This window comes from Cetorhinus maximus, chromosome 6 (assembly GCF_964194155.1).
Source record: "Cetorhinus maximus chromosome 6, sCetMax3.hap1.1, whole genome shotgun sequence".
NCBI classification, from domain to species: domain Eukaryota; kingdom Metazoa; phylum Chordata; class Chondrichthyes; order Lamniformes; family Cetorhinidae; genus Cetorhinus; species Cetorhinus maximus.
The window spans coordinates 45,101,367-45,123,892 of record NC_135884.1 but is presented as its reverse complement, the minus strand read 5'-3'; the positions used below and the strand labels follow the sequence as shown (position 1 = coordinate 45,123,892).

The 22,526-nt window shown below is 39.9% G+C and overlaps 1 protein-coding gene across 5 annotated transcripts in view; it reads left to right on the top strand.

Annotated features, from left to right (window-relative positions):
* The window catches only part of suclg2 (succinate-CoA ligase GDP-forming subunit beta), a 405,981-nt gene that overhangs the window by 144,493 nt on the left and 238,962 nt on the right, over positions 1-22,526 (top strand). For all 5 annotated transcript variants that reach the window (XR_013576840.1, XM_078543679.1, XM_078543682.1 and 2 more), the window contains exon 2: positions 3,089-3,236. Coding sequence is in view for 4 of the 5 variants with exons in the window: in XM_078543679.1 (XP_078399805.1) it covers positions 3,089-3,236 (148 nt within the window). In the remaining variant the exon portion in view is untranslated. The remainder of the gene's footprint in view (positions 1-3,088; positions 3,237-22,526) is intronic.

Genomic DNA, 22,526 nt, shown 5'->3' with positions numbered 1-22,526 from the left:
AGGAATATTCTAAGCTTGTGTCTGTTAGTACCCAAGGTCAAATTGTCTCTCCCTTCTTTTGCACATGGGAATGACTAAATTAAATTTACCTAGCCCTCTGTCTGTCTTCTATATTATTCTCAGCTCCATCTTGCTAAATCATCTATGAAGAAGTAATTTCTAGCAGTAAAACTAGGCCAACATAGTTGATTTCATGAATCACTTCCCTAATGATTGAATTTTGAAATTAGATTTATGCATAATGTGTAGTCAATTTTTAAGCTTACATAGCTAACTATTAATTCTGTACTGTCTATATAATTCTTCATCAGTAGGTTTTCTGTGTCTTTCCATCTGCTACAAAATATATGGTTTGAGCACTTGAAGGTTCTTATTATGTCTGTAATTTCAATTATTTATTCTTGGTAAAATTCAATGGTGCAAACTTCATCCCACTCTCTGTAACTCTGTCCTGTAACATCTCTGACTTGTAACTTCTCTTAGATGCCCTCCCCTCTTAGAAACGTTCTCACTCATGGTGATTTCTTGTTACACCACTTCTGCTGCTTTGCCTCTTCACTTTGCCTCCTCCTAGCAACTTTAGGATAGTTACAATGTTACAGGCATTGTATACATGTGTGTCAAGTACTACAGGTGTCCAGGATAAGTTACAAAAACAAAATGACGTAGATGCTGGAAACCTGAAATCAAAAACAGAAAATGCTGGATATGCTTAGCAGGTCTGGCAGCATCTATGGACAGAGAAACCGAGTTAATATTTTAGGTCAATGATTTTTCATTTAGAATTCCTATCAAGAGCAGTTCCGTTTTTCACAGAGCAGTGCTCTTGGAAGCTTAAATGTACAAGGGTTTATCATGATTGAGTTGTGCCGCATAACTCAATGAGACATGCAGGCAAAACCCTTCAGAATCAAGCTCTTAACTGCTCTTTTATGTTTGGGGAACATTTCAGACCATCATTAGAGACATTAGCAACGTTAGCTGTCTATTGGTTAGTGAAGCAGGTAACTAATGCTGCCTTTGTAAGAGAGTATCATAGATTCATGGTAAAGTTTGAAAATTGTCTACCTTAGTCCCGTCTTCTAAATGTTAAAAGTTAATGTCTGTCTATTGTAAGACTTTAAATGAGGAAGCTTTCAATCACAGGTTTGATGAATTTATTCAACAGGCTTTTGTGTTACAGTGAGATTTTGTTTTTCAGTGTTTTCCTTTCATAATTTATGATTTTTTGGAAAGATGACTTCTATTACTTTCAAATTGTGTGGGGTATGAGGGATTGGACAAATGTTTACATTTTATTTTGTATGTAGGGGGATTTTTAAAGCAGTTTTAAGAACCCACAATTTTCTTTCATAATTTCTGTGATCCCCTTGTATCTAACTAATTTTTAAAAATTTAGATTCTTTGCTGTTGCTCGGCTCGGCCCCAGGTTAATGTGCCCATCCACGTGATGCCTATGCAGCTGACAGTGAAATGGTCTTTTTTCTTTTTGGTTCAGCTTCAGTTCCTAAGACCCACTTTGGCTAACTCTTTCCAGTAGGGGAAAGAGATGATGTTCAAAGTGTGGTTTCGTACTCTCCTGCTTTGGGAGGGAGTCTACTGGAACTGGCAAAAGGTCTCTAAAGCGCTGCTGTTGGCAACACAGGAGAAGTGGCCCTTGTATGTTCCAGTTGCGCAGGTGCAATACCCTGGCTTCCATGGCTTGAAACCAAATGGTGTTGTCTGAGCCCAGCTGTCTCCCAGCTATTTGGATCTACTCCTCTACTGGTTGTGAGGATGGAATCATTTGGGCCAATGAATACCACCTGGCAACTCTGAGAAAGCAACTGGTTGAGTGAGAGAGAAACGCTCTGAGAGAGGGAGAAACATAGACTGGGGAGAGACAAACCCACCCTGAAGTGGGGGATGGAGTTGTAGGGAGAGTTCATGCTATCCTGTGATGTGGGCTGTTGTTAAACAGACTGTATTTTGAGATTACCAATGGAGCCACAGTGCTCGTCACTGTGTCACTTTCTCGATGGCATTTTAAATCAGGTGCCAAGTCAAGGGGATTTCCAAGCATCCAGCAGCAGTGATGTCAGCAAGGTGGGTAAGCTGCCTGTCACATTTAAGTATTCACACACTGCAAACCAGGCAGTTAAAAGCAGTGAATACCCTTAACTTTTTTAATTCAACTTTTTAGATAATTACACAAATAATCATGATTAAATTAAGACCAAAGCAAAAATATCATAAAGAAGCATGAAAAAAAAATCTTAACAATGTGTTTATTGCAACGGATAAACTTGACATTCCACAATTGAAAAATTAGTATTTCAGGGCTAGCAAGTGTGTTTAGCTATAATTACAAGCTTAGTACACTGTTAAAAACCCACTCACACCTCATTCAGCAGGGTGTAACTTTATCAAGGCCTTTACAGTGACACTAAGTATATAAGTAGAAGTTTATATCAATTCGCTATTCAGGGATTAAAATCTAGGGGAACCTCAACAGTACACCATCCAAAGAAATATAGATTTGTTGATGGCAACTTTTGGATTTGTGCATTATTCTGTGGATGTGTGGATTCCTGAGTTTGCTGTTGATTTCAGCAGAGTACTGACGATGAATGCTGGCAGTTTCACCATCGTTACCACTGGAAAAGCAATGCAATATCATGAAATTATGGCAGGCAGCAAAAAGCAGGAGCATGCATGGGCAACCTTCACTGACAGCTGCTGAGGCAGGTCAACCTTGTCCCTTTTCTCCAAGTCTGTTTCATTAACATCTTGTCTGAGCATCTTGGAACAAGCTTTCAGTGATAGAAACTCCCATGGCATTGGAATCAGCGTAATTAATCAGATGGTGGATAAGGAATGGTAACAGTGCTGAGCTATTGGGAATACCAGAAAATAGGATAAACACCTACAGCCTGAGGTGTGAACATGCTCAGTGAACCATAGAGAATGACCAGTTATAATGATAGCCAATCATTAGAACTTTTTTAAATTACAGTATTCAGCAACACTGAAATAATAAGAGTTTATAAATACATACACTAGCAGGGCAAATGATTATACTTAGTTTTTTTTTCTTCTCTCTACAAAGACACAGATGGTCCGAATAATCCCTGCGAGATGGTTGAACCTTCAAGAGTACCAGAGCAAAAAAATCATGGCGGATCATGGGGTCACAGTCCAGAGATTCTTTGTTGCTGACAACTCACAAGATGCCCTTGAGGCTGCTAAGAGACTGAGTAAGTTGAGTAGTATCAGCAGCGTTTTGAAAGAAGAACTGCTACAAAACAAATAGTTGATCGCAGATAACCTTTCTGATTAACACTTTATAGCATCAGTAATCTTGATCTATTCAGGAAGAACTAGTGAGTTAACGGCCAAAATTTGGCTGTGAAAATAACGATAAGATTAACATTGCTCACCATTATTTATGCAGAAATCGGACAGGAACTTCCAGTCAGCAAAGGTACATAGTTAAATGCGAAATATGGAAACTGTTGTTCAAGAGGCCACACTTTTCAGGAACTCCTGCAGTGATATTGTGGGACTGAGATGATTAACCTCCAAAAACTGCAACCTTTGTGCTAGGTATGACTCCAACTAGTGGACAGTTTTCCCCTTATTTTCATTGACCCAAGTTTGCTAGAACTCCTTGATGCTATACTCACCAAATGATGCTTTGATGTCAAGGGCTGTCACTCTCACCTCGCTTCTTGAGTTCAGTCTTTTGTCCATGTTTGGACCAAGGATGTAATGAGGTCAGGAACTGAGTGGCTCTGGCAGAACTTAAACTGAACATTAGTGAGCAGCTTATTGCTGAGTAAGTGCCGCTTGATAGCACTGTGAACAACACCTTTCATCATTTTGCTGATGACCGAGAGTAGACTGATGGGGCAGTAATTTGCTGGGTTGCATTTGTCCTGCTTTTTGTGAACAAGACATACCGGGACAATTTTTCACATTACCGGGTAAATGTCAGTGTTATAGCTGTACTGGAACAGTTTGGCTAGGGATGCAGCTAGTTCTGGAACACAAGTCTTCACTACTAATGACAGAATGTTGTCAGGGCCCATGGCCTTTACAGTATCCAGTGCATTCAGCCGTTTCTTGATATCACATGGCATGAATTGAATTTGCTGAAGACTGGCGTCGGTGATACTGGGTATCTCAGCAAACTGAGTAAGCCTCCGTAAGCTTCTAGAAAATGGCACCTTGGCATCTGACTCCCCATTCAAATGTATTGAATGGTCTGAAGTTCCTGTACTGATGTCATAGAAAAGGACTAAGTGCATCACAAAAAGTTAGGACATGCTCATTCCAGTTTAAGTACCCTTTTAATGCCATGAAAATTCTTAATTCCTGCCTCCCTGACAATGAAAATTAACTTCTTCAAGTATGGAGCCCATTCTATCAGATCTTAATCATTGTTGCGGGATATTAAAAAAAATTACTTTTTCTTTCTGTTTCTTTTGTTTTTTTCTCTCTTAATCCAATTATTACTTCTCATAGAGTCATAGTGTCATAACGGCATAAGAAGGAGGTCATTCTCCCTTCTTTTGCTTTCTATGTCTGATTGACATTGAATTCATTGGCCAGGATTTTCCGCTCGGCGATTTGGGGGCGGGGCCCGCTCGCCGAGGGGAAAATGACACAGGATGACGTTGGGAGGAATCCCCGACTTCACCCCGAGCTATTTAAATCTTAAGGAAGGCGGGCGGACAGCAAAATCAGCAGTCCGCCAACTGACCTGTCAATGGCCAATTAAGGCCATTGACAGGCTCATTAAGATAGTTAAATGCCCTGCCTGGCCAACCTTAAGGCTGGCGGGCAGGCCAGGAGTCCTAGCGGCCTGTAGATTATTAATGAAACTTCATCCACTGGCGGGATGAAGCTTCATGACCGTTTTGTAAAAATTTAATACATTTTATGAGTTTGTTATCAACATGTTCCATCTCTTGTGACACTGTCACATGAGGGGGACATGTTAATAATTTTAAAATGTCTCTATTTTTTGACTTTACTTACCTTTCACTAAACTCCCTGAGACAGGACTTTGCTCAGGGAGCAGTGTGCTCTTTCGCGCGCATGTGCGAAAGAACGCACTTTGACAGTTGGGGATTCCTTCCTCCCCAGAACAGGAAGCGCATAGTGCTTCCTGTTGGGCAGGCCGCTGGGCGGGCCTTAATTGGCCCGCCCACTCAAAATGACAGCTGGCCCCGTTTTGGCGGCGGTGTTTGGCTGCCTGCTCCCCACCGAGCCGGTGGGGCCCGCCCGCCGCCAAGGGCTAAATTCTGCCCTATACCTGAGAGTGGATGAAAATTTTGAAATTTTCTTCTTTATTTTAATACCTAACTAATTTATATATATCAAAAAAGTGTTGATCCTAGCACTGACCATTGGGGAACACCACTGTCTACCATCCTTGAGTCTGAGAAGCAACCATTTACCATGAGTCGCTATTTTCTGTCCTGAAGCCATTTTGTTTTTATCCAAGCTGACACTCGCCCTCCTATCCTATAAGCCTCAATTTTATTAAACAACCTTTTATGCGGCACCTTCTCAAATTTCATGTGGACAATACCTATTGCATCCCCTTCATCAACCTTCTCTGTCATTTCATCAAAAAATTTCAATTAGACTTGTCAAACATGATCTGACTTTAACAAATCTGTGTTGGCTCTCCCTAATTAATTTAAACCTCTGAAACCTCTCCAAGTGCCTATTAATATTTTCCTGAATATTATTTTGAAATGATACCCACCACTTGTGTTAAACTGACTAGCTTGTAGTTATGAGGAGGGAATGTTCCAACACTCTTTCTTGAATAAGGATGTCACATTTGCCACTTTCCAATCCTCTGGTACCTCCCTTGTATTTAGGGGAGATTTGGAAAATTATGGCAAACCCTTCCTCTATCTCCATTTCCACTTCCCTTAGTAACTTGGGATTAAGCTACCTAGATCAGGTAATGCATCTACTCTCTGCATAGCCAGCCTTTCTAGTACATCCTGCCTATCAATTTTCATCTCTGACTCCGCTTCTACTGATATTTTGTCAGCATCCTCTTCCTTAGTAAACACCAATACATAGTATGCTTCAAATAACTGTAAGAACAGATTGTTAAAATGATTTAAAGTATAAATGCAGAGTGATTGGTCCTTCAGTGTTGCTACTGGACATGATGGGATACATATCGAGCAACTGGTTTTGAACCTTCAGTGCTTTTGTAGATGCAGCTTGTCTGCAGTGCTGAAACACTGGAGGTGTTTGATGTGCACTGAACCTTCAGAATATTTAAAAATTTTAAATATTCATGCATGCTGTTTAAAGATTCTAATTTTTGTGGTTGTTTTCATTCTTGTTTAGCAATGTAGGAGATAGATGGGAAAGTTTATTCTCTGCTGTTTCTTTGTCCTGATTGTTTGCCATCCTGGTTTTAGGATGGTAGCTGCACTTTTTTTATTCATTAATGGATTGTGAGCATCACTGGCAAGGCCAACATTTATTGCCTATCCCTAACTGCCCTTGAGAAGGTGCTGGTGAGCCACTGCCTTGAATTGCTGCTGTCCGTGTGGTGAAGGTGCTCCCACAGTGCTGTTAGAGAGGAAGTCCCAGGATTTTCCCCCAACGGCTATGAAGGAATGGCAATATGTTTCTAAGTCAGGATAGTGTGACTTGGAGGGGAGCTTGCAGGTGGTGTTGTTCCCATGGCAGAGGTTGCCAATTTGGAAGATGTTGCAGTACATCTTGTTGATGGTACACAATATAGGTATGATGTGGTGGTGGGAGTGAATGTTTAAGGATATGAGTGAGGCGCAAGTCAAGTGGCTGTTTTATACTGGATGGTATTGAGCTTCTTGAGATGTGTTGTTGCTACGCTCATCTAAGCAGGTGAAGAGTGCTCCACCACACATCCTGACTCATGCCTTGTAGATGGTGGAAAGGCTTTGGGGAGTCAGGAGGTGAGTCATTGCTGAAGGATTCCCAATCTCTATTCTGCTCTTGTAGTCACTGTATTTATGTGGCTGGTCCATTTACGTTTCTGGTCAATGTTGACCCCTCCAGTGATGACCAATGATGGTCAGGGGGTGCAATGATGGTATTGCCATTGAATATCAAGGGGAGGTGGTTGGACTCTATCTTACTGGAGATGTTTATCGCCTGTTAATTGTACGGTGAAAATGTTACATGCCACTTATCGGCCAAGCCTTAATGTATTCCAGGTTTTTTCCTGCATGTGGGCACATCTGAGGAGTTGTGAATGAAACTGAATGCTATCAGCAGCAAATGTCCCCATGTCTTACTTTTTGATGGATGGAGGATCATTGATGAAACACCTGAAAATTCTTGGGCCTAAAATGCTGCCACGAGGAACTCCTGCAGTGATGTCCTGGGACTGAGATGATTGGCCTCGAACAGCAGCAACCATCCTCCTTTGTTCTAGGCATAAATCCAGCCAATGGAACATTTTCCCTCTGATTCCCATTGACTTCAATTTTGCTAGGGTTCCTCGATGCCAAGGGTAGTCACTTTCACCTCACCTCTGGAATTAGGCTTTTGCACTAAGGCTATAATGAAGCAACAACAGCACAGGGAAATACAGAGTGAAGCTCGCTCTATACTGTCCCATTAAACCATTCCCAGTACAATTACAGCATGGGCTTAAATACAGAGTAAAGCTGCCTCTGCATTATCCCAACACTGGGCTATGTACAGATTCAAACTTCTTCTACACTGTTCCAACACACAAGTGGGCAAGTACAGCAAGGGGTTAGAAACAGAGTAAATCTCTCTCTACACTGTCTCATCAAACACCCCCATATCATGAGTTAGCAAAAGAATAAAACTCCCTCTACACTGTCCCCATCAAACACTCCCAGGGCAGGTATAGCACAAGATTCAATACAAAGAAATTCTACCTCTACGCTGTCATCATCAGATACTCCCTAGTCTGATGCAGCACAGGATAGATAGTCAAATGGTTCTGGCAAAACCCAAACTGAGTGTTGGTGAATAAGTGCTGCTTGATAACACTGTTGATAACGCTTCCCAGCACTTTGCTAATAGTTGAGAATAGACTGATTGTGCTAATAATTAGGCAGAATGGATCTGTCCTTTTTGTGGACAGAACATAACCTGGGCAATTCTCCATATTTCTAAATGAGGCTACTTCTGGAGCACCAGTTTTCAGCACTACAGCCAGATGTTATTGGGGCCCAAAGCCTTTGCTGAATCTAGTACCTTCAGCCATTTCGTGATATCAAATGGAATGTATGAAATTGGCTGAAGGTAGGCTTCAGTGATGTTGTGGACCTTAGGAGATGGATCATCTACATAGTACTTCTGGCTTCAGAAGTAAATGCTTCAGCCTTGACTTTTGCAGTCAAGTACAGGGCTCTGTCTTCATTGAGGATTGGGACTTTTATGGAGCCTCCTCCTCTGGTTAGCTGTTTAGTTGCCTACCATCATTAACAACTGGGTATGGCAGGAGTGTGTGGCTTTGATCTGATTCTTTAGTTATGCGATTGATAGTTCTGCCTAGCACATGCTGTTTCCCTTGTTTAGCATGCATGTAGTTCTCTAATATAACTTCATCAAGCTGACACCTCATTTTCAGGTACACCTAGTACTGCTCCTGATGTGCCTTTCTCTAATCCTTGAATCAGGGTTAGTTCCCTGGCTTGATAGGCTCATTAGAATGTAGAAGTGCTAGACCTTGAGGTTATAGATTTTGACAGAATAGAATAGAATAGAATGCTGCCGATGCCCCGCGGCACCTCATGGATGCCCAGTTTTGAGCTGCTAGATCTGTTCTGAATCTATCTAATTTAGCATAGTAATGGTGCCACACAACACACTGGAGGGTGTTTGCAGTCTGAAGATGGATTTAATCTCCACAAGGACTTCATAGTGGTCGCTTTTCCCAATACTGTCATGTGACAGGTAGATTAGTGGGGATGAGGTCAAGTAAGTTTTTCCCTTTGGATTGGTTCTCTCATCACCTGCCATACATCCTATCCTACAGCTTTGTCCTTCAGGACTCGGCCAGCTCAGTAAGTAGTGCTGCTACTGAACCACTTTTGCTGGTGAACATTGAAAATTCCATACAGCATACATTCTATGACCTTGCTACCTTTCCAATTGGTGGTCACCATCGAGGAGTGCTGATTCCTCAGCTCGGGTAGGTGGTAATACGATGAGACTCAAGTACAAATAAGTGGCTCGCTAGGCCATTTCAGACATCAGTTTGGTTGAGGATATATCTGTGGGCCTGGAGTCACATGTATTAGTGTGACCGAGTAAGGAAGGCTGATTTCCTTCCCAGATGGATTTTTATGACAATCCAGTAGTGGCCACCATTGCAGAGACTAGCTTTTTATTCCAGCTTTATTTAATTAACTGAATTTAAATTTCTCAGCAGCCATGGTGGGCTTTGAATCTGGATCTTTAGTCCAGTAACATAACCACAATGCTACCATTCCCTATAATCCTTCTGGCATTAGATTATTTGTAGATGAAATCTATGGGAGAACTGAAATATAAAATATGTATAATACAATTGACTTAAAGTAGATACGTCACTTGAGGTCAGACTGTCTCCCAACACTTATCTCTGTTCTTGCAGAAAAGGTGGCTCTCAAAAGAAGTGTGAGTCTCCCATGATCTAAAACCCTGCATCCTTTTATGTTTGGTGTCCAGGCTATTATGCCTGAATTAGCAATTACTTTTCATGAAATATCACAATAGTAGACCATAACGTGCAGGTTAAAACAAATAAATCTATTAACAGGTTGAATAAATAGATATATATAAATGCAGCAAAATATTGATAGTGTAAAAGGAGAACTAATGTTTTCTGTTTAGAAAATACAGTTTGTGTTTTTTAAATTACTCCAGATATTCCCTGATTTGGTACATCACACCACTCCTGTAAGCAAGCCTACACTCCTTAGTAACCGGATTGTGCTTTACCTGCTTTGTATCTAGCACTTTTGTTCTGAACCAACTAGCTGTTACTCTGAAATCTTTGCTGGACTCAGGGTTTGGTTTGGCGTATGTATATACGCATTTCTGGTGATAATGTAACCATTCTGATGTTTTTCGAGGACCCATTCCAACACATGCTTTTCATGATCAGGCCAGTGGCTGGTTTCTGTTCTCAAGGTGCATTTGGTCTTGGGCATCGTCTTCAGGACAGATTTCTTCTTGTTCACGGTTTTGCGAAAGGGAAATCATGTTTAACCAATTTATTGGAGTTCTTTGAAGAAGAAACATGTGGTGTGGATAAAGGGGAACCAATGGATGTCCTATACTTAGATTTCCAGAAGACATTTGATAAGCTGCTACATCAAAGGTCATTGGGGCAAACAAAAACTCATGGTGTAGGGGTAACATATTGGCATGCATGGAAGATTGGCTAGCTAACAGGAAACAGAGAGTAGGCATAAATGGGTCATTTTCTGATTGGCAAGATATAACGAGTGATATGTGACAGGGATCAGAGCTGGGCCCTCAACATTTTACAGTTTATATAAATGACTTGGATGAATAGACTGAAGGTATGGTTGCTAAATTTGCTGATGACACAAAGATAGGTAGAAAAGTAAGTTGTGAAGAGGGAATAAGGAGGCTACAAAAGAATGTAGACAGATTAAGTGAGTGGGCAAAGATTTGGTAAATGGAGTATATTGTGAGAAAATGTGAAATTGTCCATTTTTGTAGGAAGGATAAAAAACAAAAATATTAGCTAAATGGAGAGAGATTGCAGAGCTCTGAGATGCTGAGGGATCTAGGTGTCCTAGTGCATGAATCGCAAAAGGTTAGTATGTAGGTACAGCAAGTAATTAGGAAAGCTAATGTTATAGTTTATTGCAGGGGGAATTAAATAAAAAAAAAGGGAGGTTATACTTACATTTTACAGGGCATTGGTGAGATCACATCTGGAATACTGTGTACAATATCAGTCTCCTTATTTAAGGAAGGATGTAAATGCATTGGAAGCAGTTCAGAAAAGGTTTACTAGATTTCTACCTGGAATGGGTGGGTTGCCTTATGAGGAAATGTTGGACAGTCTGGGCTTGTATCTGGTTGAGTTTAGAAGAGGAAGAAGTGACTTGATTGAAACATATAAGATCCTGTGTGATCTTGACAGGGTGGATGTGGAAAGGATGTTTCCTCTTGTGGGAGAATCTAGAATTAGGGATCACCCATATAAGACAGAGGTGAGGAGAATTTTTTTCTCTCAGGGGGTAATGAGTCTTTGGAACTCTTTTCCTTAAAAGGCTGTGGAAGCAGAGTCTTTGAAAATTTTAAGGCAGAGGTAGATAGATTCTTGATAAACAAGGCGATGAAAGTTAAGCAGCCGTTGGAATGTGGAATTGAGGTTTCAATCAGATCAGCCATGATTTTATTGAATGGCGGAGCAGGTTTGAAGGGCTGAGTGGCCTACTCCTGCTCCTAATTCGTATGTTTGCATGTTCCATTTTCGTACCAGTTTTTCACTAACACCGAATTCCCTTGCTGCAGCACAGTTATTTGACAACTTGGCAAATGTTACAACTTTTAGCTTGAAACCAGCTTTGTACTTCATTCTTTTTGCCGGAGGACCTGTCTGTTCGTTGGTTGTCATGCATGGTCTGCTCTGTGTGGACGTGTCTTAAACTCCCGCATATCTCCTTGGTAACATGGCCCGTATTGCCTGCTTGATCTCATGTGCCAATTCATAAGTCACGTTAACCCTAAATATATATTTTGGAGGTGGAAAATTGAGGCCAACTTATGCGCCAAGTATAGGCATAAATATGGCTGTCTTATATGCCATGTCAACTAACACACTGTGATCCACGGTACTTGCAACAAAAGTTCACTAGATTGATTCCTGGAATGAAAGGATTGTCTTGGAAGGAGAGAAATTGAATAGACAAGGCCTATATTCCCGAGAATTTAGATGAATGAGAGGTGATCTCATTGAATCAGATAAACTCTTAGTGGACTTTACAAGGTGGATGCTGGAAGGATTTTTGCTTTGGCTGGGGACTCTATAACTGGGGGTTACAGTCTCAGACTTAGGGATTGACCATTTAAGACTGAGAGGAGGGAACGTTCCTTCACTTCAAGGGCTGAGAATCTTTGAAATTCTCTACTCTAGGCTCTGTTTTTGAGTGCATTCAAGACTCAGGTTGATAGATTTTTGGATACTATGGAAATTAAGGGATATGGGACAGTGTGGTGGGTGGAGTTGAGGTGGAAGATCATTCATGATCTAATGGAATGGCAGAGCAAGCTTGAAGTGCCGTAGGGTTTACTCCTCCTATTTTGTATGTTCTTTAGCAATAAATTGTTTCAGTTAATTTTCTGCTGTACAGTGAAGGGCATTGTTTAGGCTGCCGTGTTGCCTACCTCAGAAGCCAGATATAAAGCACCAGTCATTGGGACATATGGCCTACATATCTAGCACTACAACGACACTGAAATTCATAGTGCACTATCCATTTTTGTGGTAGGCGGTACATCTTTTTGGCTTGACAGCAGCATTATGTTAGCGGAGAATATCACTCCTGTTGCTACTGCATAGTAGCCGCATGAAACAGCTAGCTTCAGCTATTGCTTCGTGCTGGTTTCAAAAATGACGGTGGCATACCATTGATATTTTAATAAGAGTATAATGATTCTTCCTTTTATGCTATGGAACTTCTGCTGTGCTCACAATTTATAAAGAGGGTATTCTAATAAAAAGATTGTAATAGTTTAGTTTTCTGTAGTCAATCCTAGAAAATTTCAGAAAAATGTTTTCACAAATCTTGAAATTCCTGTGCATCATCAATCAAATTTGTATAAAATAATTGATATCTGAGTATAAAGGCTACAGTGGGAAATGTTAGCCAAAAGATTTTGGGTTGATATTTGAATTTTCAGTAAGGCAAATTCAGCAAGGCAGGCTTGCCCTTTATCTTGATAATGGCTCATTTATTAGTGAAATGTATAGTAAACAAAATGTAATTTTCATAAATGTTATCTAGTGCCATTTCATTTTGTTTAGTCCACAGGGTTCCAGATATGTCAGTCAAAGTATGACCTTTTCTCTTGGGATTGGCCAGTCATTTACTCTTCCTATGTACAATGTTACAATTGTGAGGTTTATAAGATTATGATGTTTTGGGACTGGATCTTTAAATTTAGGGTAAATGAAGGAGGTTATGTGACCTGTTCTGAAGCCTGCCTGACAGTGAGCTTGGGTGGTTTGACTGTTAGAGGTCAAAGTGTAAGGTGACGTTTAAGCACATGGACTGAATGAAGGTGAAAAAAAAACAAGGTCCCTTTCTTCCACCAGCATCAAAACTGTATAAATTCTCAAGGGAAAGCGTAACTTCAAGAAACAAACTATTTACAGAGAATATTCACCGCCGATGCTCCAAACCTCTATCCTGTTTGGGACCTCGGCTGCTCAATGCAGTGACTCACAGGCTTGGTCTGATGCCCAAACTCCTGGCTGCACTCCTGCTCTCACTCCCTTTCCATGAGGCTTCTGGTGCCTACTTGTCCTCCAGCCTGAACTCCCATCTCCGGCTTTCTTCAGCCTATGGCTCCAGGCTTAGGCTCTGCCTCCAACTTTCTTCAAGAGTTCTGCTCCTATTCCGAGGGGAGCCCCAGGCTGAATGATTCCTCCCCTGCTCAGCTTCCTCCCAGCCTGATGACCTCTGCTGGTGGGGACCTAGTGCCCTGCAGTGAATGCCTCACAGTACGCTGGGCCCAACCTCCGGTCCCCGCTTGGAATTTGGAGTGCCCTGCAGTGCACAGGGCCCAGCCTCCGGTCCCACTCAGAAGTCGGGAAGCCAAGGGCCCTACTCACCTCTCCTGCTACAAAAGGAAGGCTTAAATTGTTTTACTGGGAAAAATTTGCAAGATATTTATGCTTGGAGACAATGGCAGCAGTCTCCGAATTCAAAATGACTGGACTCTGAGCCTGCCAAAGTCCCAGAAAGGTGGTATTCAGTTGTAAACAGTTGTGCTGTAAACTCCATTTACTTCTAGGATGAAAGGAAGTTGGGATCAAAGATAGTGAATTATCTTTTAAAGGCGGATGTGAAGCACACCGTTCTGAGGTCATGCCGATGTGGGCAGTAAATTTGACGTGGGGGATGATTCCGGCGAGCAGGGCTTATAATTAGATGTAAATGTATTAAAATGATGTTCCCAAGGTACGGCGGTGGGAAACGCAGCCTGCAATTGATGGGTGGAGTGGACGATTGCAAACTGGTATCACAATGGCTTAACACCAATGTTTGACCTTCTTGCCATAATGTGTCCCCCCCACTGGCCATGACGTCCAACGTCGACGGGGCTGGAAAATTCCAGCCGAAGTATTGTTAGGGCTCCAGAAACAATGGTAAAAACAGAATCCATAGAAAGAGAAGTGAATAAGTATCTGAAAAAGACAAATGTGAATGGTATGGGGATAGGAACTAAATTTTGTCAGAGTTAACACAATGGATTATATGACCACATGCTGTGCTGTAGAAGTCTATGATTTGAATTAGGTAGGATGCATAACAGTCTGATACTGCCAGTTTTATGCCCTTGTGGACACTATGAAAATATCACCTACCCACTATTGTGCTTTACTGGAATGTTATTGATGAGTACCTATTATCTGGCCATATGATAATTTCACTTACCCAACTTTGCATTTTGTTAAATTTGTTAAACTTAAGGTTGACCATCAAATCAGAAACTGCAGGAAATACTCAGCAGATGAAGCAGCATCTATGGAGAGAGGAACAGAGTTAACATTTCAGGCCCTCCATTTTTATTTCAGATTTCCAGCATCCGTAGTATTTTGCTTTTGACCGTCAAATTGCCTACTTAATTTAAATAGGTGCTATGTCAAGAATGTAAAAATTTCTATTGTTGGTAGCCTTGTAATAATACTGTTGGATACTCTTTTTATAGGAAGGATGATTATATTGGGCAGTGACTTTCAGCGACCTATGTTATCATTTGTAGTTGTAATTATTTTGGCATGTTAGTTGTCTTGTTAAATACAGGTCGCTGCTTACTACTCTAGGCCAAATAACTTGCAAATATTTACTTCAAAATGTTGAAAGTTAACAGATTATACAGTAAAGTATAGCCATTAGAGGACATGGGAATGATACAAGACATATTAATATTTTTGATTATTATCCCAATTTTGCCCTGTCACGTTTTGTGGAAATGAAGGCAGTGAGTTCTCATAAATTTCCATAACAATACAGGTTAGGTGATGGACTGTTACAAGACAGAAACATGCCATTTAATGTACACCATTTTTTTTTCTCCCTAAATGACCATTGAATCTAATCTTTTTGTTTGCTTCAAAATATCCCTTAATATGCTTTTCCTTTCAAGCAACAGCTATTTCCCCTTTTAAAAGACATAATGGGCACTACTTCAATGGCCATTTGTGAAAAGAACTCTACATTTTAATCATTCACATCATTGTTTTTTTCAAATTCCTCAGTTAATTATTTTTGTAATTGAAGTCTTAAATTTGTACCCTCTTTACAAGTGCCTCATCAGGCAGTAGAAGCAACCTGCCAATATCACCTCTTTGATAACTGCACAGTCTATTAGGCTTCCAGCAGGTCACCCTGTGAACAATCAGCTCTCACGAAACAAAGCTAATTTCTCTTACTATTTAAGATGTATTTTGTTTCCCAATTCTTACTTCCAAAATCTATTACTTCACACTTCTATGCATTGAACTGCTCTTCCCACTCAGCTGCCCATTACACCATCCTATCTATGTCGTCTTATAGTCTTTCACAGACTTCTTCATAATTTACAATACTGCCCAATTTGGTTTCATCATCAAATTTCAATTTTGTTCACTCAAATCCTAAACCCAGATCAGTTAAGCTCTTGGTAACTAGGAGCAGCAGCAACCACTCAGCAATTCTTTCCAGAATTTTGCTTAACCCTGACCCTTTGCTTTCTGCCCTCATTGTTTCTTCATGTGGCCACATTTCCTCTATTCCATATGCCTTTTATCATACCTTTATCAGATGCATTTATCTGTGATTTTTAGTGCGTGGTTCATATTTAACAATTCAGGAATGTCTATTTTTGGTTAACTTGCCCCAAATATTGATCATTATTTTTGTTAAAACTGATTTTCTTTTGCTCTTTTGTTTTCATATTCCGCTGTACTATTGTGCACCAATGCCAATTATACCAATATGGTAGTAGCCCCTGTTCATATTTTGTAGTTATGAGGCACATTGAGTTTGGTTCAGAAAATGTTTCACTGTGAATTCTATATTTTGATTCATTCCACTGCAGTTTGCAAGTATAAAATGAAAACTAACACTTGAATTTTCTGCATGGCTGATGCCATTTTTTGAGAAGTAAATGATGTGTAAAAATCCTCACTCTTTTACAAACTCAAAATATAAATGCAATATAATACTTGTTCTAACCCTTTTTCATTATTATTCACGTAAACAATGAAGTAAAATGCATCAGAAATGTGTGTGTATGTGCATATCATATATATTATATATATATATATATATATACATATATATGATATATATATATAATATATGTACTTTTCTTATGTTACCAGAGTGAATTCACTCTGCTGAATAGAGGACCTCATGGACCTGTAATTTCTGTTTGCTGCAGTTTCAATGAATGTAGAGAAAAAAAAATTCAACAACAATATAAAGATGTAGTTTTCAATCACCAGTATGTTGGATATGACCATGTCTTGTTACTGTAAATGTGTTTGTCATTATTTTGTCAGAGGCTCTTGAATTCTACACATTTTTAGAGAAAGAGCTATGTTGCAGGTCACTTATCATTCTGAGCTTGTTCTTGTGAGGTGGGGGTGAGGGGTGACATATAAAAGTGAATGGTCAATTGTTGAACCAAAAGAATAATTTTTCACTTTTTATAATACAGCATAGCCTATTTTCTGTGACAGCTTCTTGCTGCAGCTGATCAGTGTAGCACATGCTGGTGAGCCAACTTACATTGGGCTTTTGTAAATGGGTGCATATAACTGCAAGTAATTGCCAGGAGCCTAACAAATCAAAATCTCATTTCAGAAGCCTGACATTAATGTTCTAGCCACTTACTGTGTTGTATGTTAGATAAAATCCTAGCACAATGGCTAAAACTCCAATGATGATTCTGTTGATTTGTGGAAAGGAAAGCACTGCATTTCAATTTTCAGAAAATAAAAAGTATTTGGATTTAAGTTGGTTTTCTTTTTCTTAAATAATAAATTACAACTAAGATTATTTAGTATCCCAGTTGTCATAACTGTAATGAAGCTGGTATTTTTCTGTCCTTTCATTAAGTCCTTTCTCAGCTCGGGTTCTGCTGCTCACATTTTTGTACCTAGTGCAAGTGGAATTTTTTTTGGTGGGCGCCAATGCTAAATGTCAGTAGACTGAAGGGGGTGGGGAATTGCAACTACACCCAATTCTGCCCTCACCTGATATTGATGCATACATTTCCAGCATGGACATTGAATATTGATTAGGATTGATTGGCTTATTCTTTTTCTGTTTAACCCATGGGCACTAAAACTAATTGTGGTGCCTAACCACTTGCCTGTAAATATGAATTAGGGTTGAAACCTGGGACTTTCCTGATCTAATGATTAATCTGATCACTGGATTAAGAGAGGAATCTTGCCTTATACATTTAATCATATGTGCCAGATTAAGTTTTAGCTGCCAGTTATAAAGGGTTGCTGGTTGAACATGGGCTGAAATAGTATTTCTGCTCTGAATCCCAGAAAAAAATGAACAAAGCCTCAGATAATTAGAGGCTTTAGGGTGCATAGAAATACATAGAAGTTACTACGTGGAAACAGATAAAAGGTTATGCTGATAGTGATAGCTGGAGAATTAAGAGGAGGTTCATGTGGAACATAAACTCCAGCAATGACCTGTTGAGCTGAATGATCTGTTTTCTGTGCTGTAAATTAAAATACTATGTAATAACATCCTACAATCTGTACACTCATACAAAAGTCCCAATTTTTTAAGTCTTTCTTTGTATTTCTATTTGCTCATATAGCAGGCAGCATCACAGCTTTGTTTAGGCTCATCATTATCATTTAGTTTTTATATTCTATACCTCTTGAGATAAAATCTGTAATTCTGTTTTAACAACCTTATTGACCTGAGGTGCTGCCTTTAATGTTCTGTGAACCTGTAATTCAAAGTCCCTTTGCTCTTCCTTCCATAGTGGTGAGTTGCTTCAATTGAAAATATAATTACTGTTGTGAACAAAATAGGCCATTTGGCCCCTCGAGCCTGCTCTGCCATTCAGTAAAATCATGGCTGATCTGTTTGTGTTTCAAGTTCTATATTTTCATCTATCCCCAGTAACCTTTAATTCCCTTGACTAACAAGAATTTATCTATCTCTGCCTTAAAAATATTCAATGACTGCCTTCTGAGGCAGAGAGTTCCAAGTTGCACAACCCTCAGAGAAAAAAATTCTCCTCATGTCTGTCCTATAAGAGGGACCTCTAATTTTAAAACAGTGCCTCCTAGTTCTGGACTCACCCACAAGAGGAAACATTCTTTTGACGTCCACTTGTCAAGACTGCTCAGGATCTTGTATACTTCAATCAAATCACCTCTCACTCTTCTAAACTCCAGTGGAAACAAGCCCAGTCTGTCCAACCTTTCCTCATAAGGCAACCCACTCATTCCAGGTATCAATCTAGTAAACCACTGTGAACCGCCTCCAATTCTTTTACATCCTTCCTTAAATAAGGAGACCAAAACTGCACACAGCATTCGAGATGCAGTCTTATCAATGCCCTGTATAGCTGAAGCATAACATCCTTACTTTTATGTTCAATCCCTCTCATAATAAAGGATAGCATTCCATTAGCTTTCTTAATTACTTGCTGTACCTGCATACTAACTTTTTGTGACTCATGTACTAGAACACCTAGACCCCTCTGCACCTCCAAATTATGCAACCATTCTCTATTTAATTAATACTCTGCTTTTTTGTTCTTTCTGTCAAAGTGAACAACTTTATTTTCCCACATTAAACTCCATTTGCCAGATCTTTGCCCACTCACTCAACCTATAAATATCCATCTGCAACCTCCTCATGTCCTCTTCACAACATACTTTCTTAGCTATCTTTGTGTCATCTGCACATTTAGCAACCATGTCTTCGCTCCCCTCCTCTAAGCCATTGATGTAAATCATTAAAAATTGAGGCCCCTGTGAGACACCACTCATCACATCCTGCCAACCCTTTCCAGGTCCAACTAGTCAAGATCATTCAGGATCTTATATACTCCAATCAAGTCACCCCATATTCTTCTAACTTCGAGTGGGAACAAGCCCAGCCTGTCAAACCTATCCTCATAAGACAACCTGCTCATTCCAGCTACCAAGCTAGTAAACCACCTCTGAACTGCCTCCAATGCATTTACATCCTTAAATAAGGAGACAAAAATCGCACACGGTATTCGGGGAGGCGGTGGTGGCATAGTGGTATTGTCACTGACTGGTATTCCAGAGACCGAGGGTAATGCCCTGGAGACATGGGTTTGAATCCCACCATGGCAGATGGTGAAATTTGAATTCAATAAAAATCTGGAATTAAAAGTCTGATGACGACCATGAAACCATTGCTGATTGTTGTAAAAACCCATCTGGTTCACTTCCTTTAGGGAAGGAAATCTGCTGTCCTTACCTGGTTTGGCCTACATATGACTACAGACCCACAGCAATGTGGTTAACTCTTAAAATGGCCTCTGAACACGGGCAGTTAGGGATGGGCAATAAATGCTGGCTTAGCCAACGAATTAAAAAAAAGTGGCCTTGCCTTGTATAACTGAAGCATAACATCCATAATAAAATGTAATGAAGGATAGCATTCCATTGACCTCCTTGATTATGTGATGTACCTTTTGTACTAACCTTTTGTGACTCATGCACTAGAACACCTAGATCCCTCTGCACCTCAGAATTTTGCAGTTATTCTCTGTTTAAGTAATACTGTTTTGTGAAGATGTGTTTCTTTGGCATTTCGGGGTTTCTTGCTTTGTCACTTTCATCCATCTTGATTAACACCCATCTCAACTTCTCTTTATCTTTAAGCCACCCCTGAAATTTTGACTCAGTGATTTCCATTCTTTCTGAAACAGATGCTTGTATAGCGCCTTCCTTGATCTTGTCAGTGAGTGTCAGCTTCTCAGCCACGTATATGATGTTCTGTTTTGTGATTAAGTGGAATTGATTTTGTGTTGATCATCATATGGGTATAAGTACAAGGACAGATAGCCCTATCCTAAATTTGACCTGTAATTTATCCAGAGAAAAAGTGTTCAATTACGATGCGAAAATTTCTCTGGCTAAATCCCTTAATTAGTCACATGGCTGCCATCTACCATCTCGTTGGTTGGTTCTAAATCTAACCATGTGTTCTATTATCCAAAAATTTATTACTAATATAACAATGAAAGCATAACAGGTAATCCTGCAGTTAATAAAGAACACAGTTTTGTAAATATTAAATATCATATTTAATTTTATATTTCTAACTGACGTGTGACCTGAAATTTAAAAAATTCATTTTAGTGAATTGCTTGTTGGGTGATGATTAAATGTTATGTGGCAGAAGTTTGTTGAAGTGGATTATAATTCCTAGGCCTTTTTTGGGACTATTCCAGATCAGGTGTACTCCTCAGAGGATCACTCTCACTTAATGTTGAGAAAAACAGGCCTCTCAGACACTTGAATGGGTCTGAAGAACTGATCTAACTCTCCCCGAAAGCAAAGAACCAGCAGAGAATATTATCGTCCTCCAGATAGCCTTTTTAACAAGTTTTAGCCAGTTTATAACAACCCGGATATTATAACGGTCCGGGCATCTCTCCTTGATAATGTACCTACCCACTAAAGAGTGAGCAAAGATGATTCTCAAGTTTGGACACAGAAGACTATAAGAGATTATACATTTACTAAATTATATAAAAGTCTATTAAAGAACCGAACATGCAATTCACATTTGATGGAGAGTTAATCGTAATGTTAATATTCAATCGTAATGTTAATAATTCTAGCAAAAGAAAGTATAATCTTGTTTCTAATAGAAAATCCAAGTTTTAATTCGAAGTAACGTTACAATTAAATAGTTAAGCCATCAATGTTTAAAGTAGTACTTACCTTAAATCCTCGAGTAGAAAGCTACAGAGTTTAGCGAGATACCTCTATCCCAATGAAGAAGATAACTATTGGTGCTGCGCCACAATAGCAGTACCTTTGCTGTGTGAGATGCTAGAGTGATTCCATGGAATCTAAAAATCCACTGTATGGTTCCAATATTAACACTGTTTCTAAGCTGTATAAGTAATATTTTTTATGTATAGAGATGTTAGCTCTTGACAAGTAGGTTCGCCCCCTTCTATTTCCCAAATAAGACTATAACTTTCTAGTTAAAATCCAAACGATTTAATCCAAAAGAAAAGGCTGGCATGGCAGGAGGCTGTGAGCACATGTACTTGTCAACATCGTTAGAGGTAACAGGATGCCGAGAGGTGCAAATGGTGGTAACTTCCCAGCCACACAGTTGTATTTTAAGATTAGAACTGTTTCCTGGATTTACTTGACAGGTGATTTAAGGGAATGCGTAGAAAACAAGGCTATCCATTGTTAGGTCGTGGTAATTTACAATGACTGTTTACAAAACCTGTATTATCAATGCTTTACTGAGGTGAAGTATCCATGATTTTCAGGAGCTATTTCCTGTTTTTCAGAAACTGCCTTGTGCTATGGACAGGAGGTTGATTAATTTAAGCAGCACTAATTTATCCTCTCACCATCTGTCCGTAAACAGAAAGATATTTTTGATTAACTTCCCCCTCTAGAAGTGGTGGCATATTTCCCATACCCTCATTTTTGATGTGTTCCAATTTTCCATTAATTACCCCACAGCAAACTCAAGATAGCATGAATTCAACGAGTTAGTTTATTTGCACACACTTAAAACGCAGGGGGTCACAGTGTTGCCCCCTTTGCAGTCATACCGTAAAAGAGAGATAGAGAAAAGAAAGATTTACAGTACTGAGACCACAGAGGAAAGAAATAGCATTTCACATGAGTTCCAAAGCCCAATGAGGTATTCCTTCACGGAGGCCTGTGGGTTGAAAACCAGTGCTGTGTAATTCCCTTTTCCAGTGGTGCTGACTTCACCCGATGGGATAGGCCTGCAGAGATGAATCAGTCTTGTAGGCAATGCTACAGAAGTTCCAGCAGAAAACAGTGTAGATGGGGCAGGTGTTCAACCTGGGCAGTGCTGTGATGCTGCTTGTAGGATGGTAAAATGGTAGACTGAGCTAATTAGTTCCACAAGGCAATATTACTGGTTTCAGAAACGAGAGGTCCATGTCACATGACTCTCACCTCTCCACATTGCCTTTGACAAGGGATTTGTATTCCTCGTCTGGGTTCCCGAGATGGTTAAATATCCCAACCATTAAGAATTAAAAGGAAAGTGGCA